At 35.4% G+C, this 18225-nt stretch overlaps 1 protein-coding gene across 4 annotated transcripts in view; it reads right to left on the bottom strand.

Annotated features, from left to right (window-relative positions):
- Positions 1-6812: 6812 nt before the first annotated feature.
- LOC125671010 (folliculin-like) overlaps positions 6813-18225 on the bottom strand; it is a 99589-nt gene continuing 88176 nt past the window's right edge. For all 4 annotated transcript variants that reach the window (XM_048906488.2, XM_048906487.2, XM_048906492.2 and 1 more), the window contains one exon: positions 6813-9547. In XM_048906488.2, coding sequence (XP_048762445.1) covers positions 9364-9547 — 184 coding nt within the window. In that variant the 3' untranslated portion in view covers positions 6813-9363. The remainder of the gene's footprint in view (positions 9548-18225) is intronic.

Here is an 18225-nt window from a genome sequence, read left to right as displayed (position 1 = left end):
GTCTCTTAGATGTTTGAAGTTATGGTCGATTACCTGCATGGTAAAGTGTTTGCGTGACAATGACATGCTGATCTTCCAAACACATAGAGTGCATTTGTGACCGCCGGCGCCATTCTTCGCACGAGTACAAGCATGAACCCTAAATACAGGCGTAAAGAATTTCACAGTTTTGGTAAAGAGCTCATTATAATCATGCTAATAGTTTGACTGCTCAATGTCCAGGAGTAAAGAAGATGGTTTTTGATAACATTAATTTTGATGACTTTGGCCACAACCCTCAAGCCCAAGGGAGGCAGAGGCCATGGAATTTAAAATGTTTGTTCCCCTTGACCTATAGATGTTATATACCAAAATCTGAAATTGGTTCAGCTGTTCCAGAGAAGAAGCTGAAAATGTTCAAAACGCATACATGTATAAAAAAAAAAAAAAGTCTTTTTTTTTTTTTTGTAAACAATCTGTATGAATGATGGACAACTCTCCCCCTCTCAGGACAAGTCGCCCCTTTTCTTGAGACAACTCGCCCCCAATATTATATGTAAATATATTATCACATTTTATTTTAATGGTGTGTGTGTGTGTGTGTAATTGTAATTTTTTTTTTTACACTTTTAACCCTACATCTTTTTATTTCATACTTTAACACGGATTGTAAATTCTAATAGAAATTATACACAGATTTAATTATTGCATTTCAGAAAAAATTATATTTTTCATAATTCATTTGGCAAGGAAAATTATATTTACTGATCTTCAGGTAATTGATTAAATGTCTCCAATACTGAGAACAATATTTGGGGGGTTGGAAGGTTGTGTGGGTGTTTTATCGAATGAGTATACTAAGTGTAAATGTGAAGCATGGATATTCTGATACATGTAATTATCTTTAAATGCGTTTCTCAACTAATTCCTGTTGAAAAATCATAAAATTCCCAATGTTAGAAATTTTATAACGGCTTTGCTTTACTGATTCTTTTTACGCGGCGATTTCAAAGTGAAAAGTACTCTGATGATGAGTACCTTAACGTTTGAAGTAAATTGATAACAGCTTGGGGGAAATCAAACAATTAGATTTAACAACAGACGCAGATTATAGATAATTATCCTACGTCAGCCGTAGACCAAGCTAATACTCTCCCTACCAAACGCTTACTTGCTTCCGCTGAAATTATATATTTTACATGTACATAAAAGTGATGATGAATTTGAACCCAAACACTGTATTTTCAGTAAAATATTTCGTCTTGCATAAAAAGACACGAAGTTCGGTATTTATGTGAACATGTCTTTTTGTCTGTGATGTAGGTCTATATACTATCTATAAGAAATTTATTAATTTTGCTAATACACTTCTTGGATTTAGACCAAAAATAATAGTTGTAAACATGTATGATATGAAGGGGAGAGTTATCTTCAGAGAGGGGGCGAGATGTCCCGAACATGGGGCGAGTTGTCCTGATACCATCTGGATATATCATAATACATGTTCAATATATGCATACCAAGGATCATGTAGGAATACAGACAAGTTTTTTTTATATGTGAGACAGACACAGAGAGAGAGAGAGAGAGTTAAGGAAAGATCAGGTTCCACTGGGTATCAAATATTTCGCTATCACCATTTTTGTAAAATAGGAATTTTTGTGTTTCATAAAAGAGTTTTAAGTAGGATATTGCAAAACGAATGTTCAATGATTTCTCAGTACATCTTGCTGTATAAATATAGTATTTCAACCAAAGGATAAGAGTATTTTGCATACAAAGCTTTTTACCAGGAGAACCTAAAATAAAATATTTTTTGGTAAAAACTATATGAAAGTTTGTTTGATCTTCTAATCTATGTAAAGTTGAAACTCATCTAGGAATGCTTGAACACAATCACATTCCCACAGTATTTGTTCTATTGTCTCTTCCTCTCTGTGACAAAACCTACATATTTTACAATTTACTTTTTTAATTTTGAATAAAAACGAATTTGTTGCTAAAATTCTGTTATTTATTCTGTATTGAAACCATTGGAGTTTGCAGTTTTTAGTTATTTTAAAAGGTAGTATATTGAAAATTTTCCATTCTCTGTTATCAATATCCAAAAGCTGACTCCATCTTATTGTACCTGCAGTCACAGAAGAGTTTTTGTTTAAAAACTCATTAAAAAAACTTTTGATTTTTTACACTTCAGTACATTGTAAATGTTTTTTCTAATAAAAGGATTTGGTAATCTTTTAAAGTTAGTGTCTGTACCTGACTGCTTAATCCAAGTTTTTATAGCATGGATAATACTTGCATATTCCAAGAAGTTAATTTTTACATTTGGATAAGTAGCACTAAAAGTTTCATAGCTAAAAAAAAGTACCGTCAACCTCAATAATACCATTAATGTGTCTGATGTTATTGTCGAATAAATGTTTATTACATTTTCTTGCTAATATGGATCATAGGGTTATAAAACAAAGGTGAATCTGCAGTAACATTAGACTCAGTATAAGAGTTCTGTAATTCGATCCAGGTCTTGAATACATCTATCCAAAATTTATTTTTTAATGACTTTAAAAGTAGATTAGTGTATTCAATCCCACAGGATGTGAATTTATTTAGGTTAAAATTTGATATGAAATTACTCAACCCCCTATTTGTAGAGATAAGATGTCTTACCCAAATCATTGAAGCTATAAATGATTTTAGATTCATCATTTTTAGACCACCATCCTCATATTTCTTGACAATTACATCCTTCTTTACCCTGTGGGTTGAACAACCCCACACAAAGGAGAAAAATAGCTTTTCTAATTCTTTACCATAGGCAATAGATGGGTTAGGGATGGACATCAGGATATGATTCAGCAATGGTAACACTAACGTTTTAATAACTGTTATCTTGCCAATGGGAGTTAAATATCTCTTCCCCCATTGGTTTAGCATAGATTTGATTTTTACTAATTTTGGATCATAATTTAATTTAGGTATATTTTGCAAGTCGACATCAAAATGTATTCCTAGTAAAGTGAATTTAGTAGTACTCCAATTACATTTACTGTTGGCAATAAGAAAATCGTTACTGTATCTTTTTGAGCCAATCCATTCTGTTTGAGTTTTTGTGTAATTCATTCGTAGTCCAGACATTTCTGAGAAAGCATGTAAAGTTTTAAGAGTTTCTGAAAGACTTTCTTCACTACCATCAAGAATAATTGACGTGTCATCAGCAAGTTGGGAAATATTTTTCTCCACATTACCAACCGTTATTGCCTTTAATTTTTTTATTTGTTCTTATTTTTATTGCCAAAATCTCTGCACATATCGAAAATATAAACGGAGATAAAGGATCTCCTTGTCTACAACCTCTTTGAATATCAAAGACTTCAGATACGTTGGAACCTTGGTTAATTGTTGATGTTATATTTGTGTAGAAGAGTTTAACCCATGTTCTAATGGAAGGACCAAAGTTGAAGAAGTTTAAAGTTTTTTGTATAAAATTTCATGATAGAGTATCAAAGGCTTTTTCAAAATCAATAAGTAATAAAAGACCAGGGATATCTTCTTCTTCAGTATATTGCATTATATCATATATCAATCTAGTATTTTCGCCTATATACCTGTTGGATATGAATCCTGTTTGATCTGGGTCTATTATTTTGGCTAAATATTTTTTAAATCTAGCTGCAATAGTTCCCGATGCAATAAAATAGACTGTGTTTAGCAATGAAATTGGTCGCCAGTTTTTTTTAGATTGCACAGGTTAAAAACCAATATGCAGTCCCAGTATACAACATGGAGAATTTACACAGACTTCCAGATGAAAACATTTTCTTCACTATCAATGATCAGTTATTCCTTGAAACCTTGCTATTTGAAATAAGAGGTAAAAATATTTCTTATTCTTTTTATATCAAAAAGAAAAAACACAAAGAAGAGCAGGAGTTAATGAAAGAAATAAAAAGTATCGAGGAAAATATTTCTGAAGGCAATATAAATGAGTTATATAATAAGGCCCATGGGCCACATCGCTCACCTGAGTCACCTTGGCCCATATCTGAAGACTTTCCATATATATTTGCATGTAAAACCTTAGTCCCTATTATGGCCCAAACTACCCTTTGCAAACTTGAATCTACACTATGTCAGAAAGCTTTCATGTAAATGTCAACTTCTTTGGCCCAATGGTCCTTGAGAAGAAGATTTTTAAAGCTTTTTCCTATATTTGTATGTAAAACTTTGACCCCCCCCCCACTTGTGGCCCCATCCTACCCCCCGGGGGCCATGATTTGAACAAACTTGAATCTGCACTATGTCAGAAAGTTTTCTTGTAAATATCAGCTTTTCTGACTCAGTGGTTATTTAGAAAAAGATTTTAACTATATATTTGTATGTAAAACCTTGATCCCCCTTGTTGGCCCCATCCTAACCCCCCGGGATTTGAACAAACTTGAATCTGCACTATGTCAGAAAGTTTTCATGTAAAAATCAGCTTTTCTGGCTCAGTGGTTCTTGAGAAGAAGATTTTTCCTATATATTTGTATGTAAAACTTTGATCCCCTATTGTGGCCCCATCCAACCCCCGGAGCCCATGATTTGAACAAACTTGAATCTGCATTATGTCAGGAAGCTTTCATGTAAATCTCAGCTTTTCTGGCTTAGTGGTTCTTGAGAAGAAGATTTTTAAAGTTTTTCCCTATATATTTGTATGTAAAACTTTGATCCCCCCTTGTGGCCCCATCCTACCACCGGGGGCCATGATTTGAACAAACTTGAATCTGCACTATGTCAGAAAGTTTTCATGTAAAAATCAGCTTTTCTGGCTCAGTGGTTATTGAGAAAAAGATTTTAACTATATATTCATATGTAAAACTTTGATCCCCCTTGTGGCCCTGGGCATCCAACCCCCGGGGCCCATGATTTGAACAAACTTGAATCTGCATCATGTCAGGAAGCTTTCATGTAAATCTCAGCTTTTCTGGCTTAGTGGTTATTGAGAAGAAGATTTTTAAAGTTTTTCCCTATATATTTGTGTGTATAACTTTGATCCCCCTTGGGGCCCCATCTTATCCCCGGGGGCCATGATTTGAACAAACTTGAATCTGCACTATGTCAGAAAGTTTTCATGTAAAAATCAGCTTTTCTGACTCAGTGGTTCTTGAGAAGAAGATTTTTAAAGCTTTTCCCTATATATATGTGTGCAAAACTTTGATCCCCCCCTTGTGGCCCCATCCTATCCCCGGGGGCCATGATTTGAACAAACTTGAATCTGCATTATGTCAGAAAGTTTTCATGTAAATCTCAGCTTTTCTGACTCAGTGGTTCTTGAGAAGAAGATTTTAAAAGTTTTTCCCTATATATTTGTGTGCAAAACTTTGATCCCCCCTTGGGGCCCCATCCTATCCCCGGGGGCCATGATTTGAACAAACTTGAATCTGCACCATGTCAGAAAGTTTTCATGTAAAAATCAGCTTTTCTGACTCAGTGGTTCTTGAGAAGATTTTTAAAGTTTTTCCTTATATATTTGTGTGTAAAACTTTGATCCCCCCTTGGGGCCCCATCTTATCCCCGGGGGCCATGATTTGAACAAACTTGAATCTGCACTATGTCAGAAAGTTTTCATGTAAAAATCAGCTTTTCTGACTCAGTGGTTCTTGAGAAAAAGATTTTTAAAGTTTTTCCCTATATATTTGTATGTAAAACTTTGATCCCCTATTGTGGCCCCATCCAACCCCAGGGGCCCATGATTTGAACAAACTTGAATCTGCATTATGTCAGGAAGCTTTCATGTAAATCTCAGCTTTTCTGGCTTAGTGGTTCTTGAGAAGAAGATTTTTTAAGTTTTTCCCCATATATTTGTAAGTAAAACTTTGATCCCCCCTTGTGGCCCCATCCTACCACCGGGGGCCATGATTTGAACAAACTTGAATCTGCAATATGTCAGGAAGCTTTCAGGTAAATTTCAGCTCTTCTGGCCCAGTGGTTCTTGAGAAGATTTTTAAATGACCCCACCCTATTTTTGCATTTTTGTGATTATCTCCCCTTTGAAAGGGACATGGCCCTTCATTTGAACAAACTTGAAAGCCCTTCACCCAAGGATGCTTTTGGCCATGTTTGGTTGAAATTGGCCCAGTGGTTCTGGAGAAGAAGTCGAAAATGTGAAAAGTTTAACAGAGTGACAGACAGACGGACGACGGACAAAAAGCGATCAGAAAAGCTCACTTGAACCTTCGGTTCAGGTGAGCTAAAAAACAAGAGCTTGAAAAAATTAGAAAGCATAAATTACAAGGGAATTATATCAGAAGTATAGAGCTAAATGGGTAGAGGAAGGGAAAAAACCATCACGCTATTTTTGTCAACTCGAATCAAGAAATTTTACAAGTAAGATCATTCCGAAGTTGGAAATGGATAATGGTGATATGATCCATGATCAGTCAAAAATTTTGATTGAAACAAAATCTTTTTATGAAAATTTATATAAAAACAATCGAGATAATGCAGATTTAGATAAAAATATTGAGCTAGCATATGACAATATTCCTAAACTTTCAGAAGGGGAGTCTAAAAGCCTGGAGGGGGGAATTACTCTACCTGAGGCATCAAAGACACTCTTCAATATGAAATCAAATAAATCACCAGGATCTGATGGTTTTTCTACAGAGTTTTTCAAAGTCTTTTGGAAATATATCTGTGTGTATGTTAATTATGGATATAGAAACAATATGTTGTCCATCACACAAAGACATGGGGTAATTACACTGTTACCAAAGGGAGATAAACCAAAACACATACATGTAATTATGATCAACCCATGAATCAACACATGATGAAGGACAAAAACAGAATGTACATAAATGGCAAATATGTATATGCAAGATGTTCAATTTATGTAAATTGCATAATTTACATATGCGTTATTTACACTTTTTTAAACAAATGAAACTTTCGGACAAAATAGGTGTATTAGTAGACACTTGACAAAAATGTAGATACACACATAAAAAAAATATTCATTAGCATAGATTCATGTTTTTTTTATTATTTTTTATTTCACAAATATTGACATAAGACAGAAGAACATTTGCCATTTTTTTCTAACCACTTTCACACACTTTCATACTCACACTCATACATTTGTTGGTAAGTGCTTGTATTTTTAATATAATTGTAAGAGAAAAATGATAACAATACAGAGCTCGAGTAAATAGATAAAAGTACATGTGGCTTCAAAAGTAGAAAAAAAAACATTGCTTGAAATAGAAAAATTATGATTTTTTTATGTTGTCAAAAAGTGTTTTCCATACATGCCAGGTATTTTCAAATTTTTGTATTTCTAAATTCTGATACGCAATACATTTTTCAACCCTGTATTTGTTGTATAGATAGAACAATAATTCCAAGAATCTTGGCAATTTGGTTTTTTTCAAACAAGAAAAAATATATTGTTTTGTATAAAGGATAAGGAAGTTTTACAATTCTGTTGCCTTTCGACAATGGGAGTTCACCTAATAAAATATTAAGCACATTAAAACCTATTCTTTTGGAAGTTGTTTTATAAATGTGCATGCTCAGATTGCTCCATAATATAGATACTTTTTCACAACCATTGAAAACATGTTGAATTGTCTAAACTTCATCATTACAAAAGGTACAACAATCAAAAGACACAACATTGATTTTTTTAAGATAATAATTGACAGGCAGAATTCTATGAAGTAATCTATATTGTAACCATTGGATAGTAGAGTCCTTGGTAGTCTTAAAACATACAGTAAAAGCATCCTTAACACATATTTCTATTCCATAAGCTACCAGATCTAAATTCCACTTTGAAACAGAAGTAGGTATATCATGGTTTACATTTAACTGTTTGTAAACAGATTTAGTACATTTAGTTCAAACCAAAGGTTTATAATATAATAGAATATAAGGTGTAAAAGATCTATTGAATAAACCTTTGTTTTCAAACAATTTCAGATGAGTTGATATTGCACTCAATACACTGTTATATTGTAAATATCAAATTTATGTTGAAAAAGGTTATGTGATAAAAGATTCCCTTTGTCATCTAGGAAATCGTCTATGAATTTTACACCATTTTATACCAGCTTTTGATAAACAGTGTTTTCATACCCACTCTAATATTTGAATTATACCACACAGGAATGCTGGGATAGGATTCCTTGTAGAAATTTTGGTCAAAGGATTTTATTACATGGAGCATAGAATTAAAAGCATCTTGCCAAAAAACATTGTTTTCTGGAATAACACATTCAGAGATAAATGCATCTCCAAAATCAAGTAATTTGTGAACAAAATATTTTCATGACCATTAATTGCTTCAAAAATATCTACCCAGGATTTATTTCCCATCAATAACCTTTTCAACCATGAACATTTTAAAGACATGATAAAATTGTTGATGTCCACCATTTTTAGACCTCCATGATGGTGGTCTTGAGTTACAATAGAACGTTTTATTTTGTCACATTTTCCATTCCAAATAAATTCAAAAATATCTTTACTCAATGAATTAATTATCTCCTTTTTCGGTGTTGGTAGTGATAGAAATAAATGGTTTATTTTCAGAATAATTAATGTTTTAACCACTGTAACCCGACTAATTGGTGTTAGAACTCGCCTTTTCCAATGTTGTAGCATGCTTTTTATTTTAGGTATCTGTATGTTGTAGTTTAAATCTGTAATTTGTTGTAAGTCTACTGAAAAGTTACTACCTACAAAATTGAAAGTTGTTGAACCCCAGTCAAGTTTCCATCTAGTGTGATGAAAGACCCGATTTGAAAACTTTTTAGATCCGATCCAAACAATTTTAGTTTTTGAGTTGTTTACCTTTAAACCAGAAAGTTTAGAGAAAAAATCTAAGGTATCTAATGCTGTAAAAAGTGACTTAGGTGTCCCATCAAGAGCAAGTGATGTATCATCTGCATATTGACTTATTTTGTGTTCCTTATCACATATCACAATACCTTTTATATCCTTATTTTGTTTAATTAAAATTGCAAGAATTTCTGCACAAAGGAGGAACAAATAAGGTGCAACAGGGTCGCCTTGTCTACAGCCCCTCTCAATATTGAATTGAGTAGATAAAAACCCACTCTGTAACACTGCAGCCCTAAAATTTGTATTAAGAATCTTCAGCCATTCAATAATGTATTCACCAAAACCGAAATATCTTAATACTTTATATATAAATGTTTTATAATCCTTAAGATATAGAAAGAAATCTGAAGGTTTTTTCTTCAACTTATTGGTGTTACAAAAAATTAGCATCATGACATGTCGCTGCAATCAACATATGAAAGATTTGGCACAAATGAAATCACAGCTGAATAATAATAACTGCAAATAAGCCTTCTTTCAGCTGCACATTTTAAATCATCTTGCTGATTTTGAGGTGGTTAAGATGTGATTTCTGTACTGTAGGCTGAGGCCCTGCATCCAGAATTTAAGAAGGGGTGTGTCTTCCTCCTTAGCACCAATCACCTGCAGGAGTTTATTTGTATCCTCCTCTGACCGGTTGCCACCAGCCTTTGTGAACTTGAATCTCACTTTCACTTTACTGTAACAAAAATATAAGTAAAACTGATGGATGCTCCCCAAACTGCATCTAACCAGAGAACTACTTCATATGACAAAGATCAATAACTGTTGAAATGAAGGTTTATATACATATATATATATACATTTATATATATATATATATATCGAGAGATCCACTCTCCTTATAAAATATCTTAAACACTGAATGACACAGCGACTGTGTGGGATTGCATCAGTGTGTATAAGTAGCGCTTTAGGAGCATAACAAAGCTTCCTTTTTAGGGAAGTCGTTGTGGCCGAGTGGACTTACGCACTGGTTTGACAATCTTGCTAGGCGGTGGGTGCTGTAGGTCGCTGGTTCGACCCCGGGCTGGGGCGAAAATTTTCAGTACCTAGTTGTGATTATTTATTGCTTTATATATATATATATATATATAAGGTATCTGTTGAGTGACCTTGACCTTTCCAAAATTACCTTGAGTGACTTTGTCTGAAAGTTATTTGTCTATTACCTATTTCTGCGATCAATACTTGTTCAAAAGCTGTTGAAATAGGAACTTTTCCCTCATACATTTTTAGGTAATGTCCGTCTTCGTCCGTTAACAATTGAACATTTTTAACTTCTTCTTAATAACTACCAGTCCAATTCTTTTCAAATTTGGTATGAAGCATCATTGGGACAAGGGGGACATAAATTGTAAATTTCAGGACTCCAGCACCCCTGGGGCCCTAGGGGTGAGGCAAAAACTGTCCAAAATTGACCAATTTTCAAAAATCTTCTTCTCAAGAACCACACACATGCAAGAAAAACTAAATGTATAGTGATGTAGAGCAGGAAAGCCTCTACCAAAATTGTAAATTTCATGATCCCCGGGGTAGGGGTTCTGACCCCAGGGTGGGGCCAAATTTGTTATATAGTATTTATGTGTAAAACACTTAAATAACATTTTCTTTAGTGCTATTGGTACTACATTGACAATAAATAGATATTTAGAAAGAGCAGGTAGTTCTTAACCAAAATTGTAAATTTGATGATCCCAGGGGTAGGGGTTTTGGTATCAGGGATGGGCCAAAATGGTCAGTTATTAAATGTGTGAACAATAGACATTTTTAACTTCTTCTTGATAACTATCTTTCCAATTCTTTTCATATTTGGTATGAAGCATCAATTGAAACTAAATGGATAGAGCAGGTAGTCTTTTACCAATATTGTAAAGTTGATGATCCCCAGAGTAAAGGTTCAGACCCCAGGGTGGGGCCAAACTTAGTATATAGTATATATGTGTAAGTTTGCTGATACTGTATAAAATCTAAATGCATACTTGGGAATAGCAGAAAAGGATGTACAAAAAATGGTGCTTTTGATACTAAATTGAAACTAAATGGATACAGGAGGTATAGTCTTTTACCAAAATTGTAAATTTGATTTTCCCCACAGCAAGGGTTTTGACCCCAGGGTGGGGCCAAACTTAGTATATAGTATTTATGTGTAAGTTTGCTGATACTGTATAAAATCTAAATGCATACTTAGGAATAGCAGAAAAGGATGTACTAAAAATTATGACTTTATGATGAATTAGTCATATGTTTTGATGTTTTAATGTTAATACACCAATTATTTAAAGCCTTTCATCAGTGTATGCACTTTTGAGGGCAATGAAGTTTTAAGAACACGTCTTGTTTTATACTGTTGCTGAACATTAGAATTTAGCTTAGATATTCAGAACAGGAATTTTTTTCTAGATTTCATAGCCCATGGAAGTAGTGATACTTTTTCACTAGTATTCAGTTGACCAATAAGGCCTGTGGGCCTCTTGTTTGTATAAAGTATATGATCTGAGTGATCTTGACCTTTCCAAAATAACCTTGAAAGACCTTGGTCTAAAAGATCAATAACTGTTTGCAATATTGTTGAAAGGTTTTTTTATATACATGGTATATGTTCCGAGTGACCTTAACCTTTACAAAATGACCTTGATTGACCTTTTTCTGAAAGCTGTTTACCTGTTGATTATTTGTGTGATATATGATCAATACCTGATCAAAAACTGTTGAAATAAGTTTATAAGGTACAGTACATGTTCTGAGTGACCTTGCATGACCATTCCGAAATGACCTTTGCCTGAAAGCAATTTGCCAGTTACTTTTGTGTGTGATATACATACATGATCAATACCTGCTCAACAAGAGGCCCATGGGCCACATCACTCACCTGAGTCACCTTGGCTAATATTTAAAGATTTTTCTTATATATTCGCATGTAAAACTCTGATCTCAACCTACCCCTGGGGGCCATGATTTTTACAAAATTGAATCTGCACTATGTCATGAAGCTTTCATGTAAATGTAAACTTTTCTGGCAAGTGATTTTTCAGAAGAAGATTTTTAATGATTTTCCCTATACATTTGTATGTAAAATTTTGATCCCCTACTGTGGCAACATCCTAACCCCAGGGGTCATGAGTTTAACAAACTTGAATCTGCACTATGTCAGGAAGCTTCCATGTAAATCTCAGCTTTCTGGCTCAGTGGTTGGTGAGAAGATTTTTAAATGACCCAACCCTATTTTTGTGATTATCTCCCCTTTGAATGGGGCATGACCCTTTATTTGAACAAACTTGAAAGCCCTTCACCTAAGGATGCTTTTGGCTAAGTTTGGTTATAATTGGCCCAGTGGTTCTGGAGAAGAAGTTGAAAATGTAAAAAGTTTACAGACGGACAAATGACAGACAGACGACAGACGATCAGAAAAGCTCACTTGAGCTTTCAGCTCAGGTGAGCTAAAAACTGTTGAAATAAGGAACTTTCTCCATTTATAAGGTATATGTTCTGAGTGACCTTGACATTTCAAAAATGACCCCTGTCCCAAGGAATATTTGTGATCAATTATGATCAATTCCTGATGAAAGATTTAAGAGATGGGAACTTTTATATCAAACTCTGTTGAAATATGGAACTTTTATATGATCTGAGTGACCAAAACCTAGTTCTTTCCTCTCTCTTTCTATTGTTCTTCTCCACGTTTCCTTCGGTCTTCCTCTCTTTCTTTTTCCTTCTGGTGTCCAACTAAGGGCTACATATGGGTGTGTTCTTTTATCCATCCATAGCACATGTCCAATCCACTGCCATCTGCATGTTTTTATCATAGTGCTGATCTTTGCTACTCCTGCTATCTCTCTAACTGCTACATTTGATATTTTCATTGGCCAGTAGATCTTTAAGATTTTCCTAAGACATTTGTGCTGGAAGGTATCTACAAGTTTTTCATCCCCTTTTGTCATTTTCCAGGTCTCGCTGCCATACATTAACACAGCTATTAACATTTGAGCTGAAGAGCTTCATTTTTGTTTTTCTGTTGAGTTGGTTATTGCTCCAGATCTTGCGTAGCTTATGGAATGCTACTCTTGCATGGCCAATTCTTCTTCTTATATCTTCATTAGTACCTCCTGTCTTGCTTACTGTTGCCCCGAGGTAAATGAACTCATCCACATCGTTTATGTTGTTCCCATTGATGGTTATTGGTGTGTTGTTTGCAGCATTTAGATGCATAACTTTGGTTTTTCCTGCATTGATTTTTAAACCTGTTCTAGCTGCGTATTTGTTTAGAGAGTTCAGTTTTTGTTGCATTTGATCTTTGCTGCTGGATAATAAAGCGATGTCATCTGCAAAATCTAGATCATCTAATTTTGTTGTCATATTCCATCTTATGCCTGAGTTGTTATCTGCTGTTGTCTTTTTCATTATCCAGTCAACTACCAGGAGGAACAAGAAACCCGACATGTTGCATCCTTGTTTGACACCAGATTTAACATTAAACCATTCTGTTGTACCGTTTCCATCAACAACTGCGCATTCACTGTCTTCATACATTAATTTAACCATACTGATTATTTTGTCTGGTATTCCATAAGATTTCACGATCTTCCAAAGGGTTTCCCTGTGTACGCTGTCAAAGGCTTTTTCAAAATCGACGAAGCATAGATAGAGGTTGGAGTTCCATTCTATAGCTTGTTCTAGAATATTACGTAGGACAAATATCTGTTCCGTAGTGCCTCTTCCTGCCCTGAATCCAGCTTGTTCCATTCTCAAATGTCTGTCTACACCAAGTACAATTCTTTTTATTATTATTTTCCCCATTATTTTGGCAGTTGTTGCTATTAGTGTGATTCCTCTCCAATTTCCACAGTTTGTCAGGTCACATTTCTTTGCTAACTTTATTAGAAGTCCCCTTCTCCAATCTTTGGGAGCTTTTCCAGTTGTCCAGACAATGTTGTATTAGTTTGTGTAGTTCCTTGACAGTTGTTTCTATGTCTGATTTCAATATTTCTACAGTGATGTTATCTACACCTGGAGCTTTGCCTAACTTCATTTCTTTCAATGCTCTTCTTATCTCATCTTCTGTTGGTGGACCTGTTTCTATGTCTAATTTGATGGACTCCCCTGTTAGTATTTCAGCAGGATCAATAGGGTCTGGTCTATTTAACACTTCGCTGAAGTGTTCCATCCATCTTTTTCTTATATCTTCCTCTTTAGTCAAGAGATTTCCTTCCTTGTTTTTTACTGCCTCAACAGTTTTTGGACGTTCGTTGTACAATAATTTGGTTACATCATATACAGTTTTCATGTTTCCGATGTTTGCTGCCTCTTGTGCCTCATTTGCCATGACATCTACCCATTGTCATTTATCTTTTCTAAAACTTCTTTTCACCTCTTTGTCTTTGTCCCCATACTGTTCTTTTAGTCTAGCTCTTAATCTTTCTGATCTTGCACATTCTAACTCGCCTCTCTTCTACCTTTTTCCATTCCTGGTTTTTCCTTTTTCTATACCCAAGTACGTTCATGGCAGTTTCATTATATGCAGTTTTAATGTTGTTCCATCTTTCCTCTATATCATCAGGATTGGGACCTATGGTGTTGTCTTCACTGAGTGCATTAAATCTATTCCTCAGTTCTATTTGGAATTGTTGCCGAACTTCTGGTACCTTAAGTTTGCATGTCTCGAATCTTGTTGAAGATGTTGGTTTCTTTCCTATTTTGTGCAGTTTAAGCATTACTTTTGTGATGACTAAATTGTGGTCAGATCCGACATCTGCACCTCGGTGTGCTCTGACATCCAATACAGATCTTTTAAAGCACCCATTGACTGCTACATGGTTATCTGGTTCTTGTGTTGACCATTTGGTGAAGTCCATGTCTGCTTGTGTATGTCTTTATGTTTAAACATTGTTGAAGATATTGCCAAGTTGTTGATGGCACAAAATGATGCAAATCTTTCTCCATTATCGTTCCTTTCCGAGTGTAAACCATACTTTCCAACAATTCCATCCTCTCCTTCCTGTTTGTTACCTACTTTTGCAATAATATCGCCAGTTAGAATTATAATATCGTGGCGTGTTGTCTATGACTCCCTATAGTTGTTCGTAAAAATTATCTTTTGATTCTTCTTCTGCATCATTGGTAGGTGCATACACTTGTATTAATGTTGTTTTTATATACTTTGACCAGAACCTGGCAGTTATGATGCGGTCGTTAATGGGTGCCCATTCGTATAATGTCTTGGCTTTCTCCTTTGATATAGCAATAACAACTCCATTACTGTGATGGTTATCTTTTCTTCCAGAATACAGTATCGTTTCACCTGTCTGGGTTCTGATTTTTCCAGAATCTGTCCATCTGCATTCGCTTATTCCAAGTATATCTAGGTGGTATCTCTTCATTTCTGCTATTACTTGTGTGGTTTTTCCAGTGGAGTACATAGTTCTTACGTTCCATGATCCCAACCTGACGATATTTTTGGGGCTTGCTAGCATATCCCTCTGTCCGCGAACTTCCTCTCAGCTTTGGCTCGTAGACATCATGCTTGCATCTCTGTCCGCTATGAAATCATCCTTTGGAGTATGCTCGATAGCTATGCTTACCCCACGACTTCTTATTGACTTGTTCATAGTTTCCGTAATCAACTTCTTTTTATGAGGTCGGGTGATTAGCCCTACGCTCAACCTCATTGAGGTGGTTTTTCTGTTGGGGTTTTCCTTCCCTTAGATGACGGTCTTTTTAAGACTATTGGATGCCATTACCCAGGTTTTACATCGGAGTGTCCTTCTCCTAGGTAAGCTGCCATCCCTGGTTGCGAACCTCACCTATCCGGGTTTTACATCGGAGGTTTCCTTCTTTTAGACAGATAATCATCCCTGATTTTCGACATCATGTCTTGCCGGCTATATTCCCATAGCTGGGGCAAGGTTGATGAGTGCTAGGGCGTGTCCACACGCCGGTGGGCCTACACACTGCATCTATGGGGCACTTGCTGCTCCCAGATCCCCATTAGTTCGGCCTGGTCCCGAGAGAGGCCAGTATCCGTGTGCTGCCAACGTGGAGGCACTAATGGAGTCTTGGTAATGTAGAGGCTATGTACTGACAGAAGAGGCTGATGCACTCGGCTCTCTTTTCGCAAAAGGATGCTAGTCAGCGGCAAATACATGCACTAGACGCATATCACTACCCTGTGGTATATACCATAATAGGTGTATTAACATTAAAACATTATAAGATATGACTAATTTTGACCCATCCTAGAGTCAAAACTCTGGGTTGTGAAATTCACCATTTTTATGCCCCCCCCCCCCCCCCCCCCCCAAATCGAAGATCAGGGGGCATATTGTTTTTGTCTTGTTGTCTGTCATTCTGTAAGAAACTTTAACCTTGCTAATAACTTTTGAACAGTAAGTGCTAGAGCTTTCATATTTCACATGAGTATTCCTTATGACAAGACCTTTCCGTGGGTACCAACATTTTTTACCCTCTGACCTTGACCTTGGAGTTTGACCTACTTTTTGAATACTTTAACCTTGCTAATAACTTTTGAACAGTAAGTGCTAGAGCTTTGATATTTCACATGAGTATTCCTTGTTACAAGACCTTTCCGTTGGTACTAAACCTTTTGACCTTGACATTTGACCTACTTTAAAAAAAAATTGACATTGGTCATAACTACTAAATGGTAAATATAAGAGCTTTCATATTGCACATGAGCATTCCTTGTGACAAGATCTTTCTACTGGTACCAAGATATTTGTCTTTGTGACCTTGGCCGTCTTCGGAATTGGCCATTATCAGGGGCATATGTATTTCACAAACACATCTAGTTTGTACATCTTTTTCTGCTATTCCTTAGTATGCATTTAGATTTTATACAGTATCAGCAAACTTACACATAAACACTATATACTAAGTTTGGCCCCACCCTGCGCTCAGAACCCCTACCCCGAGGATCACGAAATTTACAATTTTGGTAGAAGTTTCCCTGCTTTACATCTTAATGCATTTAGTTTTTCTTAAACATCTGTGGTTCTTGAGAAGACTTTTGAAAATTGGTCAATTTTGGGCAGTTTTTGCCCCGCCCTTAAGGCCTCAGGGGTGCAGGAATCATGAAATTTACAATTTATGTCCCCCTTAATTTGTTCCAAAGATGCTTCATACCAAATTTGAAAAGAATTGGAATGATAGTTATCAAGAAGTTAAAAATGTCTATTGCTCACACATTTAATAACTGACCATTTTGGCCCCACCTGATACCAAAACCCCTACCCCTTGTATCATCAAATTTACAATTTTGGTAAAGGACTACCTGTTCTTTCTAAATATCTATTTCGTATCAATAGCACTAAAGAAGATGTTATTTAAGTGTTTTACACATAAACACTATATACCAAGTTTAGTCCCACCCTGGGGTCAGAACCCCTACCCCGTGGATCATGAAAGTTATAATTTTGGTAGAGGCTTTCCTGCTCTACATGATAATGCATTTAGTTTTTCTTACACGTGTGCAGTTCTTGAGAAGAAGATTTTTGAAAACTGGTCAATCTTGGGCAGTTTTTGCCCGCCCCTAAGGCCCAAGGGGGGCAGAAATCCTGAAATTTACAATTTATGTCCCCCTTGTTCCAAAGATGCTTCATACCAAATTTGAAAAGAATTGGAATGATAGTTGTCAAGAAGAAGTTAAAATGTCTATTGTTCACACATTTAATAACTGACCATTTTGGTCCCACCCTGATACCAAAACCCATACCTCTGGTATCATCAAATTTACAATTTTGGTAAAGGACTACCTGTTCTTCTAAATATCTATTTAGATTCAATTTAGTATCAATAGCACTAAAGAAGATGTTATTTAAGTGTTTTACACATAAACACTATATACCAAGTTTAGTCCCACCCTGGGGTCAGAACCCCTACCCCGGGGATCATGAAAGTTATAATTTTGGTAGAGGCCTTCCTGCTCTACATGACTATGCATTTAGTTTTTCTTACACGTGTGCGGTTCTTGAGAAGAAGATTTTTGAAAACTGGTCGATTTTAGGCAGTTTTTGCCCTGCCCCTAGGGGTGCTGGAGTCCTGAAATTTAAAATTTATGTCCCCCTTGTCCTAAAGATGTTTCATCCAAATAAGAAAAGCGTTGGACTGGTAGTTATCAAGAAGAGGTTAAAATTGTTCAATTGTTAATGCAAGACGATGGACCACAACCAATTGCAATAAAGTAAACTCAGGTGACCTAATAAATTAATATTATTATTATTATTAAGGGTTTATCATATAAAAATAATCCACCACAGGAATTTTCAAAATTTCATTTACTGCTTGATTTAGTTCACCTAGAATTTAACACTGAAGATTAACATTGAAGAGCATGTTTTATTA

The sequence above is a fragment of the Ostrea edulis genome, chromosome 4, assembly GCF_947568905.1.
Source record: "Ostrea edulis chromosome 4, xbOstEdul1.1, whole genome shotgun sequence".
Classification (NCBI taxonomy): domain Eukaryota; kingdom Metazoa; phylum Mollusca; class Bivalvia; order Ostreida; family Ostreidae; genus Ostrea; species Ostrea edulis.
Note: the sequence above shows the minus strand (reverse complement) of the source record. Positions and strands in the feature narration are given on the sequence as shown.